Below are 14,727 nucleotides of genomic sequence, written 5' to 3'. Positions count from 1 at the left end.
TGGTGTATGTGACATTTTGTGGCTGTTACATTAGTGGCTAACTTTACAGCTGCTTAAAGATCTTGCAGTGCGGTGCGTCTATGTTAATGCCTGTGGTTTTGTTATAATATCTTAAACAAGCTTATGGTCAGGTGCCCACAAATTTTAACCATAAACTGCACCTCCTAATAGTATGACCAGCTCAGACAAGGTGTTTCCAAATAAAATCTTGCTCTAAAACAAGCATAAAAACTAGCTATAAAACTCCAAAACACCTCAGATTTTTGTACATGCTGTACTTTACTCATCCTCTTTTTTGGCCAGCTCTGGTTTCTCGAGCACTGCCAGTCCTGCTTGTGTTAGTCCTGGCGGCAGCACCATGGCCTGATTTCCTTTTTCAGCTTGGCATGGAATATGTTTATGTTGATGGTTTCCATTTGCCAGGTCTTGTTTTGCAATCAGGGTCAGTGTTTATTTAGGTAAATTGCTTGTTTGACAGCAGGACTGATGGATGTGGAGTCAGCAGGGAAGAGGACAGGTGGAGCCTGCAATATGATTGACTGTTTGTGCAAGAGAGAGGAAATACTTGTTTAACATCCCCAGTCTTGTATCTGTGATGTCACGCAGCATTATTCTTTACCTTGATATCTGTCATAAGATGCATATCGCAGCTTTGTTTTATGGGGCTATTGTAGTTATGTCTGTTCCACAGCCCTGATCAAACAGTACACAGTCATTTCAAAAATAAATAACTAAGAAACATACTATATGACTTAAACAGGATTAAAAGCAACCTTTCCTAATACTTGCTTACACAGCTTTTGCAACTGTAACAGTCTCTAAATATTTTTGTATCAACCTGTGAGCTTTTGGCACCTGTCTGCTGGTAGTTCTCCCACTCTTCCACTGTAGTCTTCTCAAGCTCCTATTATTATTTGCATTTCAGCTCTCTCCAAAGATTTTGAACTGGATTAACTGTCATTTTTTTCCTTTATAACCATTGATGTGTACTTTTGGATGTATGCTTTGTGTCATTATCCTAACGTAGGACCCATTTAGTTTGACTCAAAGCTAGTTTGTCTTATACTTGGGAGCCCCAATATGATAATTCTCTTACTTTATTGTTCCTGTAGCACATTCAAGGCCCACAGTCCCAGGGGCAATAAAGCAGCTCCACATCATCATGGAACCCTTAATTTCTCGCATTTTATTCAGTAACAATATGCTATAAGCATACACATTTTTGCATACCAGCCATAAGTCCGCCAGTCGTTCCACTTCTGGTGCTTGTATTCTACAGTGTCTACCATGAACTTACTTAAAAGCATGACAGGTTGGCCGCTCAGGTGGCGCAGCGGTAAAAACACACGCTGGAACACCAGAGCTTTGATCTCGAATACATTGTATCGAGTCTCAACTCTGCCTACCAGCTGGGCTGAGCAGCCACATGAACAATGATTGGCCTGTTGTACAGATAGGGGTGGGATATTAAAGCCAGATAGGGAATCTCTCATAACTAATGCAATTACGACCTCTGCTGGCTGATTGATGGCGTCTGCACAGAAACGGGTAAAGAGTGCTGTCAGGGTGTGTCTCTCCGTACACAGTGCTGATCCGTCAAAGTGTAGGTGACAAAATGCATACGGCTGCTGCCCACGTGTCGTAGGGGGCGTGGGTTAGCTTCGTTCTCCTCAATCGGAGCGGGGATCGGCTTTGGTGGAGAGGAAGCATGACGCAATTGGGCAATTGGACGTGGAAAAAGGGGAGAAAAATGCATAAAAAAAAAAAAAAGCATGACAGGTTAGACACTAATATTAAACAAGGCTTGACTTACATTCAGTGTTACAGTTCAAGCCAAAAGTGTTAAATGGAATAAAAATCAGGATTTCCTTTGTAAAGATTATATGTACAGCCATACTTGTTCAGGTGTGTAAATGAAGGATCTAAATATAATAGTAAATACAGTAAATAGCTCATTAAAAAATTTCACCACTAGAATTGACTCCGTATAAACTTTGAAGGTTTGCGTGTAACAATCTTAGTACAATATGTATAGTATCACACTACACAGATAATTGAAATCAAATTTTACTGCATGTCTAGAACTGTACATCTCTTTGTCTATGTGTGTGTCATAAATCTTTCTCCTACCTTATATCGATCACCAATTATTGGATTCAATCACCATGGACAGCAGTTTGGGATTAATTAGAAATGCCATTTTTATTTAGGCAACTTGTCCTTTGAACAGTCTTGAGTTAAGAAAACCCTGTGTAGTGTTTCTCTAATATAAGTGTACAACCCCTAAAATAAAATAAAAAAGTTAGTTTGATCCTATGATTGACTACAGATTCTGACTTCTCTGTGCCTTGAGAAATAATATTAAGACAAATGTGCATAAATTACCAGTCAGTTGTAATGGAATTACCACTAAAAAAAGGTTTGCCATTAACTAGAAGTTGCAGTAACGTGTGTGTGTGTGTGTGTGTATGTGTGTGTTTTTTTTTTAGTGACCATCAATATGTATTCTTTATTATATAGATTATTATTGTTATATATTATATAAGATATCAACAGAAAATAAAGGAAATATGTACACTAAAATCACATATTCAACTCTTTGGGGAGACTTTCATGAAGTATATATTATATCATATATTATACCAGACTTCTTTTAGCACTTTCCAGAGTTCTTTTTAGATTTAGACTGTCTTTTATTTCTTTCTCTGTCCTGTTAATCCCATACTGCATCTGTAATATATTCTGGTCTGGACTCTGTTGAGGCCAGTCCATGACTGTCAGTGTTTTATTAGTGTTTTGTCTGTCGAGTTTGTAAGCAAAGGTTCCTGGATGACAGAGGCATTGATGTCATCGACTGGATCTCACATTTGCAGACCTGAATCTAATTGAATCTAATCTAATCTAATTTTTGGACATTGTGTATCAGTGCATCTGACGCTGCCAAGTAGTTTCACAGACTGTCCCAAAGCTTAATGATGCCCTGATCCATGTCTGGTAGGAGATCCCCCAGGACACCTTCCACTGTCTCATCAGGAGCATGGCCAGGGGTGGAGAGTGCATACAGGCCCACACACACTACTGAGTCACACTGAGTTGCCACAAAGTCACACAAATTGGATCTGCCTGTAATTTGAATTTTTCACTTTAATTTTATATATGGTTTTGAATCCAGGTCTCACTGGGTTGATAATTTTGGTTATTATTGACTGTTGTTACATCATTTTTTCTTAAAAAGTTGGACTTTTAATGTCAGTAAAGATTTTTAACTTGAATCATTCATTGACATTCAATGTATGATTCAAGTGTTCCCTTAATTTTTTAGCAGTGATTGGAAATTTGCATGTAAAACTCAGATGAACTCATCTTCTGTTTTCCCCAGAACAAGCTGAAACATAAACATATCTGACAACAGCATATATTTCCACTGTCTGTCAGTGTTTCTGAGATACACTTGAGCCAGATAGGCTTGAGCCTATAAAGCTGGATGGAATTTCTGCTTAGCATTTATTCATGACTTTCTCTCTTATTTTCTCAATATCTTAATAAAGTGGTGGACTGTGTTAACTGAAAACGGTTTTCCCATGTGGCTATATTGATTAAAGCAGCATAACAATTTCTTATTTAATGCCATCTAAAGGGCTTGAAAGTTACACATTTAACATTAGTTTTCAAACTTGCCATACACGGACTGTGATTTTCGTGTTTAGGTGTTTTTAGAAAAAATTCAACCACAGTAATCTAGAAGCCACTTAAAAATATTACCAATCATTAACCACTTAACAATTACTTACTAGTAACTAGTAGATCTGCATTAAATGTGCACCATGTAATGTAAATCATTTGCTAGTAATTAAGTTTAAACCTTTGTTTTTCTGCATCTAGGCCACTTATTCCTATAACTGCATTAATATAAGTTTTGTTGTGGTCTATGCATTATTCACAAAGCAGCAGCATTTGACACAAAATGTCTTGGACACTTTTTTGGTAATATGGTTTATATGGCTTTTTCTTCAGACATAATTTTATTCGTTACCAAATTTGATGGTTAGTCTCAAATTAGCTGCAGGCTGGAACTTCTGCTCTGTGTTATCAAAAGTCAGTACATGTAAACTATTTGTCATATTCTCAAGTTCCCAACCCTGCCCCAAGCTAAACATTACTGTCTTCCACAACCATTGTTTTGGTAACAGGACTCCAACAGTCAGAATGGAGCATTGTTGAGTTATAGTTGAGACGTACTTATAGTTATGATTTAATAAACTATGCTTTAAAGAACTGGAGTGGAGTCACTCTGACACTGCTGAGGTCACTTAGGATAATTAGATTTATAGTAGATTAGATAAATCAGGTACTCTGAACATTCCTTGTCCATGTTTAGCCTTTGTGTAGTGTTTTCAATGACATTGTTTTGCAGAGGATAGACTATTCCAGATGCCTGAGACCTCTGTCTTCCATGAATTCTTTACATTGTCCTAGACTATTGCGCTTTTACAGTCGGCACTGTGGATTTGGCTTTTGATGCATCTGTCAAAACAAGATTTGTCCATCAGACTTTCAGTTGGTGGTGTGGTTAACATCACTCCAGCTGATGCTTAGTTATGTTTATGATCATTTTAGGCTTGTCTGTGGCTACAGTGCTATAACACAGAATCCATGAACCTTTCAGTGAAGAGTTCCAGCTTTTTCTGTAACTTTTGGATGCAGGTTTGAATTCAGTAGGGAAGTTTGGACTGAGGAAAGTTTATTTATATGTGATATGCATTTCAGCACTTGGCTAAGTTCTGTGGGCTTGTGTGGCCTGCTGCTATAAACCTGTTAGAGATATATAGCCTGGACTAATTTCATAACATCAAAACATTAATTTATTGCACTTCAGAATCAAAGCACAAATACTACATTTTCATCTACCAAATTAAAAAATAACTGCAATAAAATTGGTTAATTACCACAACATGCTTTTTAAATCAGTAAAAGATATGCTGTACATATGCCAGAAAATATCACACATTTTATTTTGTAATACAGTTTTTAAATCTCTTGTAAGGACACACTATATATATATATATATATATATATATATATATATATATGATATATATATATATATATATGATATATTTCTATTTAAATAGGATATTTGAGTCTATTAAGCATGTTTCCATTATTTTCAGTTGCAGTAGAGGTTTCAGGTCTCAGGTTTCAGTGCAGATTAACTGATATGTTAATTAAAACATACTAAGTTTATTAAGTTGTACTTTTTTTCTAGCCATTTTTAAATGTTTGCTAAGTGATTAAATGTAGATTAATGGAAAAAATGGCAATTTTATCAAATCAAAATCACAATAACTCCTTGACACAAGTTTTGTCCAAAGGTGGTATGGCAGCCTTTTTGTGTTTTTTGCTGGCATTTCTGTGTGTAGCTGTTAAAGAAACCTGTGGACTATGGACTTTTTTTAGTTTTGCATTAGAAACCCTGGGAAACATTTGAACATTATAAAGATTCATCCTGTTCCAATCATATAAATATTTAGCCTTGAATAAATTTATGACATCTGCATCTTTTTTAATACAGATTTTACCTAAATAATGATAAATAATAAATAACAATAACTGGCTGCTTGCCCCTTTTTTATCTGTTGGGATAATCATGAACCTGCTTTATTTGTAAATTTTGCATTGGATTGTATTGATAAGTTTAATTATGTTATTAAACATGATTTAAGTCTGCATTACTATTTTTTGTGGCTGGTTTTTATAATGCACAGAATTTAAGTAAGGGAAATCATTAATAGAGTTTACGTTTTGGCATAATTAGAGTATTTGATTGAAAGCCACTTGCTATTGATTTGCCTAATGTATATTATGTAGTGAATATACGTTATATGTACTCATTAGAATGAAACTAAATACTGTGCATAATAAATGAATTAGACTGTACCTAAGTGCTTGTATTTGATCTGTGTAGGAACAGGAGAATGAAGAGGAGAAAGAAAATGATGAGAAGCTGGAAATGGACTCTGACCTGCACTTTGAGGAAGACTTTGAGCTGGACGATGATGACTGTGAACTGCCAGATGAGGAATTGGAAGAAGACCAGGAAGAGCTAGAGGAGTTAGAGGAGGGGCTAGATGGTCTGGGGATTGAGGGAGAAGTGGAGAACACCAAGATGAAGATCTTGCAACAAATAACAGAAGTGGCATCCAAACTAAAAGAAATCATAGGCAATCTGATTACGACTGCAGGGAAAGTAGTCGTAACTATATTACTGGGTCTTACAGGTATACAGTACTTACATATGGAGACTGCTCCTTCAGATTAATAACACTTTAATGCTATTGATCTGTAGCTATTGACCACTAATTGACTGTATAAGTTTCATCTCTATAAACATGTTAGGTACATTAATAATTTGAATGCTAATCATGTTTTCTTCAATGCTTATTGTTTTATCCTGCAGGTATCATGTTGCCCTCCCTTACCTCCATAGTGTACTTTTTTACTTTTTTGGGCCTGTGCACATGGTGGTCTTTTTGCCGCACGTTCGACCCACTGCTTTTTAGCTGCCTGTGTGTGCTGATGGCCATCTTCAGTGCAGGACACCTCGTTATCCTCTACCTCTATCAGTTCCAGTTCTTTCAGGACGCTGTATCACCAGGAGATAACTATGCAAGGTAAACCCCTAGTAGTTCTTGCTAATGTACTAACTATGCTGTGTCAGGTTTTTGGTGCAGATATACAATGACCAGTCATAAGATTATGAGCACTGACAGGTGAAGTGAATAACACTGATTATCTCTGCATCACGGCACCTGTTAGTGGGTGGGATATAATAGGCAGCAATTGAATATTTTATCTTTGAAGTTGATGTGTTAGAAGCAGGAACAATTGGGCAAGCGTAAGGATTTGAGCGAGTTTGACAAGGGCCAAATTGTGAGGGCTAGACGACTGAGTCAGAGCATGGGAAGCAAAGGCTGGCCCATGTGGTCCGATCCAACAGACGAGCTACTGTAGCTCAAATTGCTGAAGATGTTAATGCTGGTTCTGATAGAAAGGTGTCAGAATATACAGCGCATCACAGTTTGTTGCATATTGGGCTGCATAGCTGCAGACCAGTCAGTTAGGAAGATGGTCATAATGTTATGCTTGAGTGGTGTAATGTATCACATATAAAAACTATGATAAACAAGTAGCTAGTGGGAGGGCAGTGTAAAGACTGGATAAAAATACATCATACAGCCCAGAACATTTGAACATCTGACAAAAAGCTTGTTTGACATTTCATTCCTGAATATGGGATTTAATGTAAAATTACCCCTATAACAGCCTCCTATTTTCTGGAAAGGCTTTGTTGATTTTGCAGTATGTCGAAGAAAATTTTTATCCATCCATCCAGTTAAAAGAAAGTGCTTAAGGTCAGAACCTGATATTGGTTGAGAAAGCCAGGCTTGCAATAGAAATTCAAACGTATCCCACATGTGTTCAGTGGAGCTAAGGTCACTGGAGTTCGTACATTTTCTCCCCATTTTTCTCGTGTCCAATTGCCCAATTGCATCATGCTTCCTCTCCACCAATGCCGATCCCTGCTCTGATTGAGGAGAACGAAGCTAACCCACGCCCCCTTCGACACGTGGGCAGCATGCCGTAGGCATCTTATCACCTACACTTTGACGAGTGCAGTGCAGCTCAGCGTTGTGTACGGAAAGACACACCCTGAGAGCACTCTTTTCTCATCTCTGTGCAGGCGCCATTAATCAGCCAGCAGTCGTAATTGCACCAGTCATGAGAGAGAGAGAGACCCCATCCGGCTTAGTCCCACCCATATCTGAACAACAGGCCAATCATGGTTCATGTGGCTGCTCAGCCTAGCCGGCAGGCAGAGCTACGATTCGATACGATGTATTCAAGATCCAGTTCTGGTTCCAGCGTGTGTTTTTACCGCTGTGCCAACTGAGCGGCATATTATGCTTTTTTTAAAGTAATATATGTCATAGCAGTTAGACTAGTAGATTTAGCTTTTGCATTCAATGCCAGTTAGTTACTTCATATTTGGCAAAAACATTAAGGGTTTGAATAACCAAATGTCACTTTTCATTTTATCGTGGAAAGCAGAATGTTACAGAGGTAGGGTTAAGAAAATAATGAAATTGCTTTAACCTGTCGTGCTTTGACTCAAGTTGATGGCATGGTTTAGGTCATGCTCTTTTTGCGCATTAAAATAAATCTCAATCACAAACTAACCTTTACAGCCTGAGCTGCTCTTGTGTGGCCTTTATCCTCCGACTGTGATGATAAGATTACAGATCTGTCCAAAACTAAAACCTGATACGAAAAACAGTCATGAACTGCTTCTGAAGTATAGTGATGAAATCATTTTTGGCATCAAGTTTTTTTGGTGATCTGGTTTCTTAATCACAGGTCGTCAGCAGTGTGTAGTGTGTCAGAGATTGAGATCCAGTATGGATTGTACCATTTTTTTTTACTAAAGCATAATGAGCTGATCTGTCAACTCTGTCAATGCAAAGTTTATTTAAGACAACATGAGATATTTGAATAAATAATGGAACAATGTGTCTGACATTGAGAGAAACACTTTAGCTTGGCTAAAAAAATTGCTAAAATGAGGAATGAGGTGGGAAGTAGTGTTACACTTTTTTATTATTTTAATTGGTGATTGCTTGTTCAATTGTATAGAAATAGCAATAAATAATTCTATTCATTTACTTTAGATTCAGAGCTAGGCAATCTGCCATATTGCTGTATTTTCCAATGTTTTTTTACAAAATGCAAATTAGAATTATGGTAGTGTATAACAGTCTAAACTGCAGTGCAGCATATGATTATGTCATGATCATCTGACCAGCACAAGCTGTTGTCCAAGTTCTTTTTGCAGTTTATACTGCATTGTATACTACACCCACTGTAGCTTGCCCATCTGCTGTATAGACCATCAGGGGCACAGATTACAGTTGGTTCCTTTGTTTCTAGTTATTGTTACATTTACATTTTCAGCATTTAGCAGACGCTCTTATCCAGAGTGACTTATAGAAGTGCTTTCACAGCAAACGTTTTCCTACAGTTCAAGTAGACAACAGTCCAAGGATACAATTCTACTGAATCCCTGTTAGAACAAAGGAATAGGTAGAATACTTTTTGACAGATAGAAGATTAGTAAGTGCATGTAAGTTCTCATCTTAAGTGCTTAGTGAAGAGGTGAGTCTTTAATCCTAATTTAAAGATGGTGATGTTTGAACAGACAGGGGAAGTTGGTTCAACCACTTGGGTGCTAGTACAGAGAAAAGTCTTGATGTGTGTCTTCCTGGACTTTTACTATTGGCCATTTAATAATTTGCCATTTTCCCTCAAAAGCCACAGTATTGTTCTACCTTAGGGTAAGTATCCTGCTATTGGGTTCATTCTCAATAACAATCCAGGTGTGGGGCTACATCTGACATCTCCATGGCAAATTAATTCATGGAATTGTTGTACAGTAACCCCCTAAATAAACTTTTGGAAAAAAAAAAAGTTAATCAGTTTTTTTATAGACCTTCCTGAAGTTCACTAGCAAACCCAAATATTGTGCCTTTATATCCTTAAAACAGGAGCAGAAGCTTTTTGCTTGCTACCATTTAAGCTCATGTCAATGTAAAGAATGCTTGGCTGTGGACAGTGTTACCCATGTCTGAGCACTTTCTAATTTATGGCAGACCTGTTCTTGGTTTTTATAGAATTGCATTTAAATATCTGAATGAATTCAATCCAGCATAATGTGACTTTTTCTCATTGTTTCATAAAGTTTTTACTTATGAAGAATTGTTCAATTATATATATAAAAAAACTATTTCCAAAAGAGTTGGGACATTTTGTAAAATGCGCTAAAAGCATTTTGATTTGTTACTATTCTTAAATGTTTAATAGACAAAAGTAGAAAACCAAATCATAGTTTTTACTGATCAACATTGTATTTTGTAAACACATTTAGAATTCCATGTCTGCAACACATTCCAAAAACGTTGGGAGAGAGACAAAAAAGTGAAATTTTTACAGTATTTTGAAATATTTCACAATAAGCAGGTGAATTGATAATAGGTGAAGGAATCATGATTCAAATGATTCAGATCATGATTCATTTCATAGAACATTTCTCAGTGCAAATTTGCTATTGTTTTTTTGTGAAAACATTCAGGGTATCCAGAAAAATCGTAGTCTGTGTAGGGCAGCACAGGAAACCACTGTTGAAAGTGCATGACCTTTGAATCCTCAGATGACATTGCATAAGAAACTGTGCTCGGACATGGGCTCGGAAGTCCTTAAGAAAACCATTGTTACACCGCTGCATTAAGAAATGCAACCTAAAAGATAAAGGCCATCCATTCTTTGCAGAAATGCAGCTAAATTCTCTGGGCCCGGGCTTAAATCAGATGGTCTGAAAGACAGTGTAACTGGGTGCTGTGGTCAGATGAGTCCACATTTCAGCTTGTTATTAAAGAAAGATGCAAAAGCCAACATCTGTCATGGAATGGCGGTACATCAGTGCCCACAGCATGAGTGACTTGCATATGTGTGAAGGTACCATTGACGTGGAGGTGGATAAGTTTGTGCTAGAACAGTAGGGCTTGACTGACCTGTCAGATCTGTCCAGATCTGTCTTATACTGAAAATGTATGAAGTATCATGAAAAGGTGAATCAGATAACAGCAACCATGGATTGTTGAGCAGCTGAAGTCTTGTATCAAGGAGTATAGATTAAAAAAAATTATTGCAACAAATAGTGTCCTCAATTCCCAAATCATTTAATGTCTCATTAATATGAAAGGTGATGGAACAAAGTGCTAAACATATATCTGGCACAGATTTTTGGAGTGTGTTGCAGGAATCAATTTACAAAATACAATGTTGATAGGAAATCTTTTCTTTGTACTTTTGTTAATTGAATCTTTATTTAATTGACATCACAGATTCTTCTTTTTATTGCATTTTACGAAATGTCCAAACTGTTCTGAAAATACGATATGTACATGTTTTTCTCCATAAAAATATTGAGAATTACAGGTTGCTGTAATATGTAAGTCTTTACATGTTTCTTATGGTCTATATACTCTTCCCTATTAAACACTGCAGTTATGTTGTGTAAACTAGCTGTGAAGTATCCCAAATGCTAACATCTTCAACCAAGATTTTAAACACCCCCGCCATCAGCTCTCAGAATCTCAGAGCAGCAGGAAGGGAAGTGGAAGCGACGGGCTTTGAAAGTCCAGGTGGTTCTCATTAGTGCAGGATGCCTCTTGGCCTCTGTTGAAATTACACAGCTGGTTTCAGGGAATGCAACACGAATCTCGGCACTGAGGAAAGAAAAAGAGGGAAAATATCCAAAGCTCTATGAGTAAAGTGGAGGCAATTGTTCTATATTAGATCTTGATCAATTATCTTGCAGTAAACACACTGCGTGGTTGGCTGACATACAGCCGACAGTGTACAGGCTGTGTGCAGTACGATATTGCGTTAATCATACAGCTCCGTTTTTCTCAGGCTAATCGAGTGACTTGTGTGTCTGGCTAATAAGCTTCACCAATATCCTTATAAACCTGCAACTGACAAACATTCTACATCACTATTCTCTAAAACCACCAAAATGATCTTTCTCAAATACTTACTTAGATCTCTTGATTTGAAAGTACACCACAACCTTAGAGAGAAAACCTGCACAGGCATTTCAACCTTTGGGAGAGAGAAAATGTAATGTGTTAAACATTATCACTTTTTTCAACTTTGTGTGGAAGGCAATGCCTGAAATACACACTCATGATATGTTACATGTGTCTGAGGCTGCAGCATAAGGTTTTAAACAAGTTAAGAATGTTTGAGTAGCGAAGCTGAAACAATACCACAGATCTTATTGGCATCTTATACAATACTGGTAGAAAATTAAAGAATAAACTCTGCTGCTGTAGGTGATATGCCTACGTTTTGTCACCCAGGTTACCAAGCGATGAAGTGTTTCAGATGTTTTGTTCCATTCCTCCTGCAAACACATCATAAGGTGTGCAGCAGTACAGTACCGTGACAGACCCTGGCTTTCGGACTTGTTGCTGATAACAGTTTGGATGGTCCTTTTTGTTCCGAAGCACTCAGTGCTCATTTCTTTTCAGAAAAAAGATCTTAAATACTGGTTTACCTGAACACAATACACGTTTCCACTGTGTGATGGTCCATACCAGATGCCTTAGAGCCCAGAGAACTTGATGCCGCTTTTGGACATGGTTAACATAAGGCTTGTTTTTTACACAGTAAAGTTTTATGTGGCATTTGTAAATGTAACTTCATATTGTAGTGCTTAACAAAAGTTTGCCAAAGTAATCTTTTGCTCATGTGGTTATATCAGCTATTGATGAATGATGGTTCTTGAATCAGTGCCATCTGAGGGATTGGAGATTATGGGTGTTCAGTTTAGGATTGCGCCCTTGCTGTGTATGCATTGGAATTTCTCTGAATTGAATTGAATTGATTCTTTGAATTGTTTAAATATATTATACACTGTAGAGGGAGAAATATGCAAGTCCCTTCTATTATTTGAGGAACATTGTTTTTAAACAATTCAATAATTTTGTAAACATTTCTTGACAAATATAACTATTTACAACTATTTAAAACTAACTTATAACTATTTCCAATTAGGTTACTAGCATTGGTTTGTTTAGTGGAATAAAAAAATGAAAACAATTTTTTAGAGAAAACAGACTATCTAGACAAAATTAAAGCTCAGTGCAGAAAAGCTTTTTACTGTAAGTATGATGTGTTTTACAAACATTTTTTTTCTTGTCTCTTACAGTCTGTTTGGGATCTCTCCAGTGGTGCTGACTAACTGCTCCCACACCTGGATGTTTAATGCAAATCCTGAGCTGGGGTGGCACCACTTTGTCAATCCCATCATGATTTTGGTTCTGTACTATACACTGGCCACACTTGTCCGCCTGTGGTTGCAGGAACCAGTGGACAAGGTCAGTTTCTGGGACACTCAACCTTAGTATAGATTTTTGGGGTTTTTTTTATAGTTTGGAGATGTAACACTAGTTTAAAATAACTTGCAGTACTGTGGGAATGTCATTTGTCAAGGTTTTTACATTTGTGATAAATTGCTTTTGTGATAAAGGTTTGTGCCTTGTCCATCAATTCACATTGAAAAAGGTGGACTCCAATTCAGTTCTGCACAACCTTATTATAATTAAACAGGATGGCCAGGATGGAGTTTGGAGCAAAAGGTCTTAATACTTATTGGGAAATAGTATTTTAGTTTAGTATTAGTTTAGTATTTTGATTTGTAAGTTATGTTCTGGCTTATTAGGTATAGATTGATGAGTAAAATGACAAATATATTCATTCAAAATCAAATCCACAACACAACTGGGCAAAACACAGGGGGCTGAATACTCTAAATACTTTTTAACAATATATATTCTAGAAAATATTATTTTTATTCATTAATTAATTAATTCATTATCTGTGTTACCACTGCTTTACTGATTCAGGGTCGTGGAGGGATTATTATTATTATTATTATTTTAATCATTTGGATTCAAGTTCTCTTTCCTTCTTACTTTTGATTCATGAGCAGCTTCTTAATGGTTTATGTAACAGGTAAAAGGAGAAGCTGGAGAAGCAGAGAAAAAAGAGCAGACTCCAGTAAGCACTGACCCCCCTCAGACAGCTGAAAAAAAGAGAGAAATGTGGAGGATGTCACGCTACCTCCCAGATGAGAAAAAGGTATGATCACTTAATGTGGCACTTACCAAAAGTGCATAGACATTTTTGTTTTGAAGTACTTTTCTTTCATCCGCTTGTGTCATTTTATAAGTATGCACATTTATTTACAGTAATAGTTTTACATTATGCTCTCTCACTAAATTTAACAAATAATATAACTATAGACAAGCTGTTAGCTTGGATCTATATATAGAACGTATTATGTTGCAACATTATTTGGTACCCAGCAGCAGAAATGCATAAATGGATATTGAATTCTCTCAGGTATTGATTGTGACGTCCAATGGTGGTCCCGTAGAGTTGATGGCTTTGACCAGAGAGAGTTTGCCCTTTTCTACAAGACTCTACTCCACCCCTCACTACAAGAGCCACACTGAGTCAGAGCAAGGTCAGTCATTCATAACAAGTGGCACATTGTTCTTAATTATATCACATCATTTTTTTTATTTTGTCTCCTTTAAATCTGTGGCAATTAAAAACAAGTAGAACATTTTTACACCTATTTAAATGTTGTTTTTGTTGGGGCCTGGCAATGGATCCACTCTGGGGGTCTTACTAGCTATTCCAGGGAAATTGGACCTACTGCAAAATTAAATGAAAATAAAATAAAATAAATATATATCAAAGCACTTTCTTAATGTCACAGCCATTCTGGAAAATTACCATAGAATTAGTAACTTATTCTTGCTTCCATGCCAGTAAAACTAGATGATTATATGATTCACATTTATCTAGTCAGTCACTTGTAAAACATGTTGCTTAATTCACACCTCAACATATCCCACTCATCATGGTTATTTCAGGTCACCAAAACTTACAAAAACACATAGACTAATGTACAAGAAAAAGTATGTGGGCAGTGGTAGCCTAGTGGATAATGTATTTGACTGGTGGTCAGAAGGTCACTGGTTTAAACTTAACCACAAACAAGTTGCCACTGTTGGACCCCTAAACAAGACCCTTAACCCT

At 36.8% G+C, this 14,727-nt stretch overlaps 1 protein-coding gene across 1 annotated transcript in view; it reads left to right on the top strand.

Moving 5' to 3' along the window:
* LOC134309834 (piezo-type mechanosensitive ion channel component 2) overlaps window positions 1-14,727 on the top strand; it is a 142,637-nt gene that overhangs the window by 79,194 nt on the left and 48,716 nt on the right. Inside the window, exons 7-11 of the mRNA XM_062991193.1 lie at window positions 5,966-6,278; window positions 6,458-6,671; window positions 12,827-12,995; window positions 13,633-13,758; window positions 14,023-14,146. Coding sequence (XP_062847263.1) covers window positions 5,966-6,278; window positions 6,458-6,671; window positions 12,827-12,995; window positions 13,633-13,758; window positions 14,023-14,146 — 946 coding nt within the window. The remainder of the gene's footprint in view (window positions 1-5,965; window positions 6,279-6,457; window positions 6,672-12,826; window positions 12,996-13,632; window positions 13,759-14,022; window positions 14,147-14,727) is intronic.

Source organism: Trichomycterus rosablanca, chromosome 3 (genome assembly GCF_030014385.1).
Source record: "Trichomycterus rosablanca isolate fTriRos1 chromosome 3, fTriRos1.hap1, whole genome shotgun sequence".
Classification (NCBI taxonomy): domain Eukaryota; kingdom Metazoa; phylum Chordata; class Actinopteri; order Siluriformes; family Trichomycteridae; genus Trichomycterus; species Trichomycterus rosablanca.
This window is presented reverse-complemented; position numbering and strand designations above follow the sequence as displayed.